The sequence below is a fragment of the Rhinolophus sinicus genome, chromosome 1 (genome assembly GCF_057876585.1).
Source record: "Rhinolophus sinicus isolate RSI-liver-muscle chromosome 1, RSI-T2T, whole genome shotgun sequence".
NCBI classification, from domain to species: Eukaryota; Metazoa; Chordata; class Mammalia; order Chiroptera; family Rhinolophidae; genus Rhinolophus; species Rhinolophus sinicus.
The window spans coordinates 39466738-39481727 of record NC_142501.1 but is presented as its reverse complement, the minus strand read 5'-3'; the positions used below and the strand labels follow the sequence as shown (position 1 = coordinate 39481727).

Below are 14990 nucleotides of genomic sequence, written 5' to 3'. Positions count from 1 at the left end.
AGGAACTATGTAAGCTATAAAACTTTGTTTTAATAGAGCCACAAATTTTCTATAACTTCCTCATTAATATGTTGAAACCCCTTCCTATCTTCTCATCCCATTATTTTGAAATTATTAGGATTTAATCATCAGCTTAATTTGTGAGACCATAGAGGTCTGTGAATGTTGCATTTATCCTTTGAATTAACAGAACTGTCTCAACTGGTTCACTGTAGTTGTTATGGTTACTGTGGCTTTTTGGCCTACTTCTTTGAGGGGTTGATAGTCCTCTTCTTAGGAGCTTCCCCTTGTAGGTATGGAGCCAACTTTTAAGACTTCATAAAACTCTCTGAATATATATTACTCATCTCGAAAATTGCAGGACAGACATCCATTTCAAGACCTGATGTCATTAGAGTCTCACCTACAAGTCACAGGACCTGTGGGCCATTGTTCCAGGAATTTTTTCAGGAAAGCATGTCTGTGAGAGCCAAACTCCCCCAAAATGGCTGTTTAGATTTATTAAATTATCATCAATTCACCTTGATCTGGAAATCATTACTTTTTTCATATGTTTTCTTCACACTGTCTCTCACCAAGTTTATATAACTGTCTTTTAATCACTACACTTACTTGGATTATTATTTTTATTATTATTTTTTACTTCATTTCTCTTGTTTGTGTTGTGTCTATCCCATGGTTTTGGTATTAATAACTTATAAATTCCTCACCCACTGCAAATTCTGTCTTCTCTAGAGTATATCATCTTTCCTATCTCCTAACTCTTCTGGATACTTCCATAAGTCACTAAGCAGATAATTATTAGGGCAGATTATTTCCAAGGTTCAGTATTTCCACCTCTCACTAAGATATGTTTTGTCATACTTTTGGTGTTGAATCTTTTCTACATCATTATAAACTATGAAGCAGAATTCATTTCATGGTGGGCTTGTCCTAGACCCCCAGCAAAGCAGTGTAGCTAATGAAGTACCAAATAGACTTAGTGCCTGTTTATCAGTGGGTTCCTGTGAGTGAGGCTGCCATGGTAACATATTCTAAATTAAATGTACTGTAATTTAGATAAAAAGAAAAACAACCCTTTGTAACTCTCCCTAAACTCATTTGCAAAGGATGAGCATTGGCTTAATAGCTGTTTTCTGCTCTTGATTATAAACTCATGAGGGCAGGGATTTCGGTTATTGTTCCTTTTTGCTCTATCTCTAGTACTAACATAGAACCTGGCACATAGTAGGCACTCAATAAATAAGTGTTTAATCAATACATGATTTTATAATAACATAAAAATCAAACAATTCTTTGCATACAACTTCTTATAGTGCCTTATAAATTTTTAAAATAAACAATCAGTAAGGATGAATTAAATAACGTATGAAAATATGTTGGATTTTAGTGGAAATGCTAAGCAAATACAGATTATTATTGGTATACATTAAATAGTACAGTAGACTGGCAAAAGCTTTCAATTTATTATTTATGCAATAATAATGGGCAGTACATTAAATGTGTGCTTACATTCATAATGCCGATGTTTATTTCAAGCATAAAAACAGTTTTTCTCCCCTTGGGTATTGATACCTTAAAATATGTTTTCTTGCAGTATTCTTTCTACCAACAATTGCATGAACAAAAAAAGTCAGAAAAGTTCTTCAAAGTTCTGTATGACCGAATGAAGGCTGCTCAGAAAGAGATCAGATCAACAGTGACAGTGAATACTGTAGACCTAGGTAACAAAAAAAGGGATGATGACAATGAATTGATGACATCTGGTCCACGAATCAGAGGTAAAGAAATATTTGAGTATTTGGGAGAGTAGAGTGAGAGAAAATAGGGTAATACAGTGTTTAGATCTCACTTATCTTTGTCATCTCACATCTTAGTCTACTTATCCCAACTTTGGCTCTGAGTAAGGAGTTCCAGCTGTAAATTATTACAGTGATAGGATTGACCTTGAAACAGCTCTGCAGAACCAAACTCACACAAGGCATTATTAGTGCAAAGCAACTACAGCAGGTCCTTGAATATCATTGTTTCATTCAATGTAGGTCGTTTCATTATAACGTTAATGAAATGCCATAGGAACTTAACTCTTGTTTATATCATTTAGCCTATGGTAAAATTGGTTTTGTTTTACATATTCACTTAAAGTCACAGAAACTATCAATGGCATTAAGTAGGGACTTATTGTAGTGACATGAAAATGTTTGATTGTGAAATGCATGGTATAAAACAACGGACCCAAACATTTGAGTGTTCATGAAATTTAAAATTTAAGACCAGAAATTTAAAATTTAAGAACAGAAATTAAGAACCAGACTCTAACAAAAGACTCTTGGTCTTTGGAATAACCAAGTCATCAGTATTGTAAATGCAAATCATAAAAAAATAATATTTTGAAGTTTGCCATATTTCCCCACCTTGTATTCATGAACTCTCATATTTCACATTTATTAGAAAGATATGAACCCTTCTAAAATTACCAAAACAGGAAGATCCTTTTTTTACTGTCCCAGTGTAAATATAATTTTTTAGTTGTTACCTAAAATTCTTTTTGGGAAATTATTGTACCTCTTGTCAGATGATTTTGTAATTCAGTTGTCAGAGAAACTTGGAGTACCTGGTTGTCTTTTCTTTAATTAGCAAGAAGAAATTAATTCAGAAATATAAGAGTACTGCTTTATTTTCAGTAAGAGATTCATCATTACATTTAAAAGAGGGAATGAAAGGGCAATTAACAGAAGCTTCTTCAGCAACATCCAAGGCATACTGTGTATACAGAAGAGAAATGGATCCAGACGTAGACATTATGTGTACAGGATCAGAAGCAGGAAACGCCGAGGAAAAGTCTGCAGAGGAAGTAACGATGAGTCCTGCAATTGCCATCATGCAGCCGATACTGAGATTTCTTCAGTTGCTATGTGAGAATCACAACCGGGAATTGCAGGTATTCTATTTTGTGTGAAAGCTGAGAAAACAGCCTATGATTTTAAGTATTATAGTTAAGCCCAAATAAAACTAACTATAGGAGGGAGTTTGGGAGAGATAATCTCAATAAAACCAATAGTGCTCTTCTGAAGTGGGAAGAAAGTTGTGTATCTAAGGGATGGAAACTGAAAGGGAAATTCCTTTATGCATAAAAAGTTAGTCTCATAAAGTTTCATTCTTTGCATCTTCAACTTAGACCTTTTAAAGCTCAGTGAGCATCATCTAATCCCAGTATTCTGGTACTTGTTGAGTAAGGTCACATTTGCCTCATCTATACCATTCACAGTTTTATAGACTGCAGGGGATTTCATCATTTACAACCCAATTCATATTCTCTAAACAGAGTATATTTATATCTTTATTAGAAGTAGAGTCACTATATAGGAGAGGATTTTCTACAACAGTGGCAGTTTATACCTTCGCAAATGAATATAGTCCTATTCTTACATCTTCTTTGGTACATTTCCCTTTTTCAAATAGATAAACTTAGCAGTATCTAGGAATTTGGTTTTTGTGTGTGCATGATTTGTACACACTGCTTACATCACCGTGGCAAAACCACATGAAAGGTGAAATAATTTCTAAGAGCACATGTTTAATTTTAGAGAAACCACAGAGTTTGAAGCTGTTTTCTCTAGTAAGGGTCTAGAGTACAGGTGTTCTGAATTGGTAAGAGATGAAAGATTTATGTAAATGGAATTAAATATTCTCCAAGGGAATAAGCTTGGAAATTAATAAATGGTAGAAGCCATGACTCTTGTGAATCCCCCCCACCACCACACACACATGACTTGGAGAGGGCTGCTACAGAGCTATCGACAAGCAAAGGCCAGAAGCATTACTTCCAGAAGGAGGACACTGGATATTCCTTCACACTTATCCTGTCCTACCTAGTCTGTCCATGTGGGAAACAGATATATAGAACCTGATCAAACATTTTACTGATAGGAATGTGGGGTCACACAATTTAGAAAATGCTACTATAAAATTGTTTTTATTTTAATAATAAATGGTAGAATTATTCAGTAGTTAATATATGGAAGCAACCAAAGTGTCCATCGACAGATGAATAGATACTCTAAATGAGGTATATACAGACAATGGAATATTCTTCGGCTTTAAAAAAATGGAAATTCTGACATGTGCTACAACATATATGAAACTTGGGACATTATAAGTGAAATAAGTCAGTTAGAAAATGACAAATACTGTTTGATTTCATTTATAAGAGGTCCCTAGAGTAGTCAAAACCATAGAGACAGAAAGTAGAATGGTGGTTGCCAGGGCTGAGGAGCGGGGAATGGAAAATTGTTAATAGGTATAGACTTTCAGTTTTGCAATATGAAAAGAGTTTTAGAAATAAGGATGCTGGTGATTGTAGCTCAATATTATGAATCTATTTAATACCTCTAAACTATACACTTAAAAATTATTAAGATGGTAAATTTCAGTATGTTTTGCCACAATACAAAAAATTGGGGAAAAAGTTACAAAAACAAACTAAAAGGATAAAAAAAATAAATGGAGGAAATAAATTCAAACAAATAAATGAATAAAAATAGGTATTAAATTTGAATAAAAAATAAAAATTTCTGTTTTTGCTTACCCTTTCACCAGGTTTACTCCCCAAAGAAATTACTGTTAATGCATTGTTTTTCCTTCCAGAAATGTTTATGCATATATAAGCATATTGATCTGTAAGCATGTAAACCTTTCTTAAAATCATACTATATATTGTTCCTCAGCTTACTTTTTTCAGTTATTAACACATCTTATTGCTAAATTACTTATTGCTATTTTATATCAGTATGTATTCATGTACCTCATTTTTATAGCTTCACAATATTCCAGTGTTTAGATGTGCTGTTTATTAAACCAGTCAGTCACATTGTGATGGCTATGGTATGGTTTCCAGTTTTTGCTATTGCAAACAGTTTCCAGTGAATCTCTTTGTGGATACACACACACACACACACACACACACACACACACACACACACACACACACACAAAATAGCTTTTGGAAAGTGGAATTGTATGTTAACTGATTAAACCCACACTGTTCATAAGGGATCATTTACTTGAAAATGTGGTTACTTCTTTCCCCAATAAACTTCTTTCTAGTTTCCTTTTTCCTTCTCCTTTTCCTACTACTATTATTTTGCCCTCTCTTTATAGTTTTAAGATAATGACATTGTGAAATGTTTAAGAACTATACCGATAAATATAGTTGCTTTTCATGCCCATGCCATGAAAATCAGGTAACCATGAAAGCATTTCTTCAAAACCATTCATGAATAATTAGCAGAGATCAAATTGATGAGCAAGCCAACCCTTGTGTACTTTTAAAAAATTTCTTCTTGTTTTGCCAGATATTTTTATTTTCCTAACGAAACATACAAAGACCGAATTATAGACTAGCAAATACTATGCCATATCATTTCTATTGCAAATGATATGGTCTGCACACCTTCTTTTTTTTTCTTGAACCTAGGAGAAATTTAATAAATATGAACACATTCTTATAAAGAACAATTCCATTTGACATTGCCATGGGTATCTTTTTGAGTAAGCAACACACACATACACACACACACACCTGAAAACAATTAGCACAATGATTTTTTTTAACCCTTGGGTTATATTTTCTTTTGCCTTCAGAACTTCTTGAGGAATCAAAACAATAAAACAAATTACAACCTTGTCTGTGAGACCCTTCAATTTTTGGACTGCATTTGTGGAAGTACAACAGGCGGCCTGGGCTTGTTGGGTCTGTACATCAATGAGAAGAATGTAGTGCTGGTCAACCAAACTCTAGAAAGCTTGACCGAGTATTGCCAGGGCCCGTGCCATGAAAATCAGGTAACCATGAAAGCATTTCTTCAAAACTATTCATGAATAATTAGCAGAGATCAAATTGATGAACAAGCCAACCCTTGTGTACTTTTAAAACATTTCTTCTTGTTTTGCCAGATATTTTTACTTTCCTTACGAAACATATGAAGACTGAATTATAGACTAGCAAATACTATGCCATATTTTATTTTATCTCATTGTGAAAGAAAATTTCAATGAAAATGTTCCAAATAAAAATCAGACATATTAGAAAGAGTTAAATATGTTTCTTCATCATTGCTCACTTTTCATCTTTAGTGAATCTCTCCAGGATTTTTGGAATAAACTCCCTTTTGTTTCTTTGGACCCACTACAGTGGGTAGTATATATTATCTCCTGTGTATTCACAGTAACCTTATGAAACTTATAAAATGGGTATCAGTGCTTCCATTTTGCTGATAAATAGGTTCTGATTCAGAGATTAAGTGACATTCCATTGTCTCAAAGTGACAAATGGTAAGTTGTAGAGCTATACTTAAAACTTAGGACTTTTGATTGAATCTAAATGGAGTGCTCTTTGGCTTAGATTTTTCAGGGCAAAGTTTCAACTCTCTCTTCCAGAGTGTCTGCCTCTGATTCTTTTCTTGGGTATCAAGGACACAGTGTGGCAGAAGAAACCAGGTCACTTGAGCTAGTAAAGGGAGGGAAGCCACCCTGGAGTTCATTAATTGACTGTTCACCTCCACTCAAGTGTTATACAGCTGCCATCAAAAGCATGGATCCACCCTGGAATAAAGTTTTCAAATCACAAACATTTCTGGATATAAATTTTAAAAAAGCCATTGAGACTAAACATCAGTATTTAACATAGAAAAGAAATGTGAAAAAGAAATCTGCTTTTCTATTGCAAATTATATGGTCTGTACACACACACATATATGCAGATTTGGTTTTGTTGTTGGTAAAAATATGTATATCTATAATAGACAACATGTATCCCTCACTTTTGGTCTTATAAGTGGATGAAATGGAATTTTGAAAGTCATTTACTAAATCAGGTAAGCTCTAAAAGAAAAAAACAATCATAAAAATAACATGAATGCCACATATTCTAATAATATACTTACTCTGAACCCCATGCTCTAAAAATGTGTATAAGGAAAGAAGGTTGGTAACAAATTCCAGAAATGATCTTCAAATTGATTCCCTTGAAGTTTGGCAAACATTTTCATGATCAGAAGAACCTCAGAGAATGTAGAAGATGAATGGAAAACACCTTCCTTTGTGTCAAAGGAGTAAAAATTTCCTTGTCTGAAGGGAGAAATAAAGCCCATTCTAAAAAATAACTGTCATTTGAGAGTTACCTTGATTTTACTCTTTCTTTTAGTTCACCTGGGTTTCCATTTTTCAAACCCCTTGACACTGGGTGCTGCATTTTTGTTACATGTAGTTCCACAAATTCTAATTCACAAGTTTCTGATTTTCAAGTTGTATAAATTGAACTAAGTTCAAAGTCATAGCACAATAGACCCTAACCTTCAAAATACGTACTCAACATTTATCTCTCAGGATGTTTTATAAACTTTCCTCAAGTAAGATCCCTCTATAAATCACTCCATTTTAAGGAATCTGCTGGACTTTTCTTCAGCCACCAGAATTGTCAGGATGTCCTCAAAACATCAGGAGATATCTGTATTCCCTGTCTGCTGCCACCCAGGTCATGCAGCAGCTTCACTTGTCACTTATTTAGCATTAATTAGCAGCTAAACTAAAATGGTACGTCAGTACCAATAAAGATACTTACAAACCTCAGGCATAAAAGGAACAGTCCTTTCATAAATGGGAATATTCTATTAGGATAAATTAGATCTTAAAATTCTAAATTGAAGGAACTCTTCTCTTGAAGGGCATATTAAATTTTATTGACTGAAAAAATATTTAACTTAACCAGTGTTGCTTGAAATTCTATAAAAATCGTTCTTTTTAAAAGATACCTGTTACACACAGTGTGTCTGTATTCTGCATACAAAGTCATTTATCAATACTAATCAATTAATTGTCAGACTCTATGCAAAACTTATCCTTGACTTATCTTTGACTTAATCTCAAAGTTAAATCTTAATTATATTTTAGAGGTCAAAAGACTAAGGTGATTCTGGTATTTTTATGTTATATGATTTCTAGCGCTTTTATGTTAAATAGAAGTTACTTTATAAACATTTTGTTTTCCAGACATGTATTGCTACTCATGAATCCAATGGGATTGATATCATCATTGCTTTGATTCTAAATGACATAAACCCTCTTGGTAAATATCGAATGGACCTGGTGCTCCAACTAAAGGTAGAGTAAATCCACTATTCAGCGGGGAAAGTGACATTGTCTATATAAAACTCACTTCCAGTGTTGACTACGTCTTCAAGTAGCTCTTGTAAAAACCAAGATATTACCACATTTTCAAATCATGAATTGACAGAAAGGATTAGTGAAAGCACAATGTGCACTAAATTCCTGATAAAATGTCAAACTTTGAGGTGCAGTTCAGTTGGAGGATACTTTATTGGAAGTTCTGGTAGGTAGCTGCTTTGATTCCGTCCTTCTCTTCTGTTTTTATTTTATATTTTTCATTATATAGAGGAGCAGAAGCTGTTGAACATTCACTATACCATATTTTAAAAATTTATCTTGAGTACAGAATTCTATCTATCAAGTCACAATTAATTACACTATGTAAAAGGAAGGCTGCATTTTAATTTTATGGCTCTCTTCTTTCTAAAAGTTGTTTTCTTTTACAGTAGAATCTTATTTTTTCCCCAAATACTGTAAGCTATTTTCACACTCCCTTTGAGAAATTACTTTAACTTAAGCCAGGCACATACTTCTCAGCAGTTCCATTTATCAGAGTTTAGGGACAAAAATGCCATTTAAAAAATTTCTTCAATTTTTTGTTCAAATGGAAATAGACAAATGAATATACATAAGAACCTTTATAAACCCCAAATACAAAGGCATGATATTCAATTGAGGTGAATTATTAAAGTCCACATTATTGTGTTTAGTGTTAAGCAGGTAAAAAAGAAATATCATTGCTGTTAAATACAATTTTTCCGTTAAGACAGGTCTACCCAATATCATAGCAAATATAATTAAGTTTAACATTGTATAGGTAAATTTATGATCAAGAAGAGTGATATATTTATAGATCTGTTTCTAAATATGGATTTAGATAGATAATAGAATGTACATATATCCTATTGATGTGAAGATTGTGCTAATGGCTCTTAATGAGCACGTTTCTTTTCATAGAAGAGATGAGTTTGTAGTTCTTCATTCTGTTCATTCACAATAAGTATAAGCTTTGGGTCCTTCCATTCATAGATTAGAGCAAAGGTAATCCTCATGCAGATTGAATTTGTATCTTTTTCCTCATTTGCATCATGCTTCAGTTAGTGAAGCCAGCCAAAGCCTATATGACAGACAGCTTAATTTGAGTTAGTAGAAACATTTTTATTTCATCTTAAATTCATCTTTAGCCATAATTCATAAAGAAAAAGCATATAGGAGCCTTAGCCTTTGGCTTTTTACATCCTTTATTAGTCTAAAGACTGTACCTTTAAATCTCATTTTTAATTGATATAACTTAACTGGTGGAAATACTGACTGATTCATAAATTTAAAACCAAGTATAGGCATACAGATTATTTACAAGTCCAGGCCTATGTAAAATAACTAAATGATGGGGTATGACTTAGGAGTACAATAGTCTTAGCTATTCAAATTGAAAATGCTCTTTTGAAAAGGAGTCATTTAAAATATCATTTATGTTACTAAGCACAATTTATGTATAACTTTTCAAAATATGTTAGATAAATGTAGCTATGTATAAAATAACAAATGAATGGATTTGACTTGAAATATTTAAAGTGTAGTTTTCTAGCTAAACAATCGATGAGGCTTTGTACATAATGGTCAATATGGCAATCATGTTTATAAGACAGAATTATATATATTGGCAAATTTTAGAGGGTTTCCCTGGGTAGGGTGCTTTTAATTATAAATGCTCCATAATATTATAGAAATATATTAAAAATGTCAAGGTTTTATTTTATATCATTCACCCCTAAATTTAATTGCTTAATAATTGTTTATAATTTTAAGTATACTTAATCCTATATACTCATTTACTGTACAATTTTATGAACTTTTTCATGTCTTGTCCTTTGCTTTTTAATTTACATTTCATAACCTATCTGTGACTATGAAGTGCTGAATTTGCAAAGAGGTAGTTTTTTTGTTTTGTTTTGTGTTTAGGACTCTAACTTCCTTTAGAAGGAAACCCTCTATTAACACTGACACACGCATTTGATTTTTCAGTGTATATAGGCTCTTGTACTTTCAAATTGATTCAGATTTCAGTAGGTCATTTACAAGGTTCTTTTTCTTCCAACATAGTATGAAAAAGAAGATTGGTTAGAAAAAAAGACCATAGTGCCAACAGCATTCTGAAATTGGATGTATTTTTAAGCTATTATGTATTGGGCCTGCTGAGGGTCATTAGAGAATACCGCTATTGTTGCCAGGGTTTTAGCTTTGAATTCTATGGGGTCAGTTCAGACGGCTCTAAGGACTTAAGCTCTCCACTAATCCTAGAACCTTATTTTTTAGGTATGTTGTTTGTACGTGTTGCTACAGTATACAAATGGATTTTAGGATGGTACAAATCTGTAAAATTGTTAAATGACAAATGGATTTTAGGATTGGTACAAATCTGAAAAATTGTTAAATGGAACAGAAAACAATAATGCCCCCCCCCACACACACACACACAAACAACTAATATCTTTTCAGGATGGGTCAGTGACATTGATTTTGTTGTCATCATTATCATCATCATCATCGTTACTATTATTGGTCATTTAAAGATCATGTTTAGACTCTACTTCTAAAAGAAAAAAATAGTTGGATAGAATTTGGTATTATAGCACTCAGTAAAATTAATTTATACAACTTTAACAAAATTTGTGTGGTGCCTATATACATACACAAAACAACTGATTCAATTTAAGCATTCATCCTATAAGATGTTCATTTTGCGTCACTAACAAGCATCCTAAAGCCATTTGATTCTACTTCTTTTGTGCTCCTATCAAAGATTGTGTGTAGAGGTGGAGATTTTTATCTAAATGAATGTTACAAAAACACTGTAGATTTATCTTCCAGGTAATTTTTATCATTTTGTCATTTTGCAATTTGCCACAATTCTAGGGCAGTGCTGTTGAAAACACAGTGTAAAGAAACATGTTCCCAAATGTCGAGGATCTTGTGCTTTGTGTAGCAAGACATTCTGTAACTCTCTGGTACCCATTTTGGATAACAAGTTGACTACATTGGAAACATTTTTGATATCTATAGTTAAAAACATTTGAGATAATATATTTATAAACCAAATTAGAAAACATCAAAGACAACATAAACTATTTTCATTCTCCATTAAACAAAAATAGCAAATATTCTTCTACAACCCAGATGGTAAACATGTATATAGTGAGACGAATAAACCATTATCAATAAATTTATATTTTACTTCTAACTTGTTAATTTAGAATTTTATAGATTAATTTTCAGTAATTGTTGCTCAAATTTATTTAAAACTTTGGTTTGATAATATGTATTAATGTTTCATGTTAAATACAATTTGCTAAATTCTTTACTTATATACTATTTCTGTGAAATATGTCATTGATACTGGCCCATCTTACTGTCTTGTTAAAATGTCTTAAAGAAGATGTTTAAGAAATAGTGAAGGGAAATATGATTATATTTTAATGCATTGTATATAAAGTCAATCTTGTTTTTAAAACACCTTTTCACCAATATTTAAAATAGCCCTTGTAACTTATCTCTCATGATTCATTATTTTTATTTTGTGTTGGCAATAAAGTAAAACTTTATATTTTAAAATGCTAATAAGCCAAACAAAGTTAGCAGTTTCAAATTCTATTTGATTGAAAAAAAAAATGGTCTTGGTAATCTCAATTAAAACAAATGCCTGGGATCGTTAATCCATGAAAAGACTTTTCTTGTGCACTAACTTAATCTGTTTTTTCTAGAACAATGCCTCCAAGCTTTTGCTGGCCATTATGGAAAGCAGACATGACAGTGAGAATGCAGAAAGAATTCTTTTTAACATGAGACCCAGGGAACTGGTAAGAAAACTTTTGAAAGCCATGTTAGTAATGTATAACTAAAAGGGACACGTTTGTAGTATGCGTGTCCGAAAAAGTCTAGTGACTTTCACTGCTCTGCCAATGCATAATGTCACATCATGACCGACCATTATGAATACCTCAGAAGGCCCCATGATGGCAAAGTCCTGTGTCATTTGGGTCCTTATGACTTCCTTGGTTTTATACACTCTGAGTACTTTTCTTAACCAGATTGTCACGCTCAACTAAACTATCTGCATATTCTTTTTGACGAAAAAAGAAAAGTTTGTTTTTGTTTGTGTATTGGAATGTATGAGGAAGATGCATAAAAAAATGTTTGTACCCCTCAAAAATTATATTTATACCTCTTTCTGAACAATAAAAATAAAATCAATATCCTTTGTACTTGTTCTTATCAGTGAAATGTTGCACAATGCTTGTCCTAGAGAAAACTGTGGAGACTTGATGAGGAGTCCAAAGAGATCATTAATGGGCCTTCCTATTGTAGAAATTATATTTTCCTCCTCACTTGTGACATGGAAATCATGAAGTACTATCAGCATGCTTCAAAAGCATTGGGTTTCAAAAGCATTGAGTACATACTCAAACCATGTATATTAATAGCTCAGTGCCGTAATGACTAAATCCCAGTCTTAGCAGCACCACTGTTGGCGCTATGGGGAAATCCTATGGAAGGCATTCTTTTGCTCTCTCTTAATAGTAATGAATGAAGTCGAGGAGGACCGATAAAGTGTAAGATAAGATGCATCTTGATTTAACATATATTTAATGAGAGGCTAATATCTGTAAGGCAACGGGCTAAGAGGAGCAAGACCTTCCCTATCCTTATGGTTAAATGGGGCAAAAAGATATTCATTCAACAACAGCCCTGTACAAAAGCCTATTGAAAAAAAAACTATTTCCTCTGCCTACAATCCCTTTATCCCATCATCCGCTTCCTCCATGTGGCCCACCCTCAACCTCTTGCCTGAGTTGGTGCCCTTCCTCTGTGCCTAATTAGTGCCTCACACTTAGCCTTCCTGTTAGACTGTTGGGTTCACCTCTTGATTTGCCAACTTTCCCACTGGACAATAAGTTCCCTGAGGGGAGATACTCTATTCTATCTACCCTTGGGTCCTCAGTGCAAAGGATGACGTCCAGCACCATGTATCCCTGGTATCAAGTGGGCACTTAATAAATAACAGCTACTTATCCTGGTTCCAGTGTCCCCCAATTCATCGGAACTTTGGCCCTGTCAACATTCAAAAATCAAAGGAAAGTTTTCCAAGGAAAATGGAATATTTTAGGAAAATACCCCCATGTTCATTTAAATACAGATGGTTTCCAAGGCCATTTTCATTTAGAGTTCTTTTATACTTTTCAAGTTTTAGGAAGCGTTCCAGTTTTTAATTATACCTCATAAGTAATGTAAAACGTTGGCATGTTGTTCATGCCATTTCAAGCCTTGCTCTTCCTATTTGTGTTTTTTGATAGGTGGACGTGATGAAGAATGCCTATAACCAAGGACTGGAATGTGATCATGGGAATGATGAGGGTGGAGATGACGGTGTTTCCCCAAAAGATGTTGGACACAATATCTATATTCTGGCCCATCAGGTGTCACATTTTATATCTTTATATTATTTTACTAATCTTATCAGTTATGTTTTGTCTCATGGCTTGTTATCATGTTTTCAAGTTCTGGTTCCTTCATTGAGCACTTGTCTCCCTTGTTTTTGGCCAAGGAGAGGGAAAATCGCCCAGCATGCCTGACTCCACCCCTTGGGCTGTGCTAGGGGTTGATCCAAAAGGAAACAGTACTGCCCACCAAAAACTGCTGGTTCAGGAGGTAGTCCCTTGTCAGAGCCGGAGGAGTAGTTAAACAAATGGAAGTCTTAGAGAGAAGAAGAGCGGCTACTGGGAAGACAGAGGGTGTGAAGTAAGGGTGTGCACTGAGGTCTAATCAGGACAAATCTTGCATATGGCTTCTGGACTCTGAATTACAGGTGGCATGCTTTCTGCAGAAGCCATAAAGTGGCGCCTCTACTTGGTTTCCACTGGACTTCTAACAAATATGAGGATAACTTTTAAATTCTTTTGGAGGAACCATTTTCATTTTATAGTAACTTATGAAAATGCATGTTTGATAACTGTTATTTAATAAATTTAATTCCATTAACATGAAGATCTACTTCTCTGAAAGAAGTTCTAATGTCGTCTTCCAATGCAGATTTGTTTCGAAGTTAAATTTTTAAATGTACATATGCCAATTTGATTTTGTCTGCAGTAGTTTCCTCTTTTTTACAGAATGAAGTCCGAACTTGGTAGACTTTCTCAATCTTTCTTTCTAATCATTTTCTCCCATTGGCAATCTTTCCCTTTTCCTGCTTTCCTGTACATCTTATCAGTTAATTAACAAACATTGATAGACGTAAGGTAAGATTCTGGGTAGATTTTTGATTTTTAAAAAATATTTTCCAGTTTTATTGAGATATCACTGACTCATACAGAGAAGCACCGTATGGGTTCAAGGTGTTAAAAATTGCTCTTCAGACACTTCTGGCCCTTCTCTATCCTTTGTTTAACTGCCTAATATATGTAAACTTCAGTATAATTTTTATAAAAGATTCAGGAAAGGAGTCAAATTCTAAAATTAATTTCTTTAATTCAATTTATTAAAACTGAAAATGCAACAAAAACAATTTACCCATTTCTCCCACCTTCCACTCCCTGCCTCTGGCAACTATTCTGTTCTCTATATCCATGAGCTTGGGTGTTAAATATATATATACATATTACATATTTATTTACATATTATATATTTATTTATAGTTTGTATAAATATATAATATATTATATATATATATATATATATATATATATATATATATATATATATATTCCTTTTTTTCCTAGTTCCTTGAAGAGTTAGGTTGTTTATTTGAGATTTTTTTTTTTGTTTCTTGA

The 14990-nt window shown here is 33.3% G+C and overlaps 1 protein-coding gene across 1 annotated transcript in view; it reads left to right on the top strand.

The window, feature by feature from the left end:
* ITPR2 (inositol 1,4,5-trisphosphate receptor type 2) overlaps window positions 1–14990 on the top strand; it is a 432120-nt gene that overhangs the window by 292945 nt on the left and 124185 nt on the right. The window contains exons 40-45 of the mRNA XM_019737570.3: window positions 1598–1781; window positions 2685–2941; window positions 5644–5844; window positions 8050–8160; window positions 11928–12023; window positions 13518–13640. Of these exons, the coding sequence (XP_019593129.2) occupies window positions 1598–1781; window positions 2685–2941; window positions 5644–5844; window positions 8050–8160; window positions 11928–12023; window positions 13518–13640 (972 nt within the window). The remainder of the gene's footprint in view (window positions 1–1597; window positions 1782–2684; window positions 2942–5643; window positions 5845–8049; window positions 8161–11927; window positions 12024–13517; window positions 13641–14990) is intronic.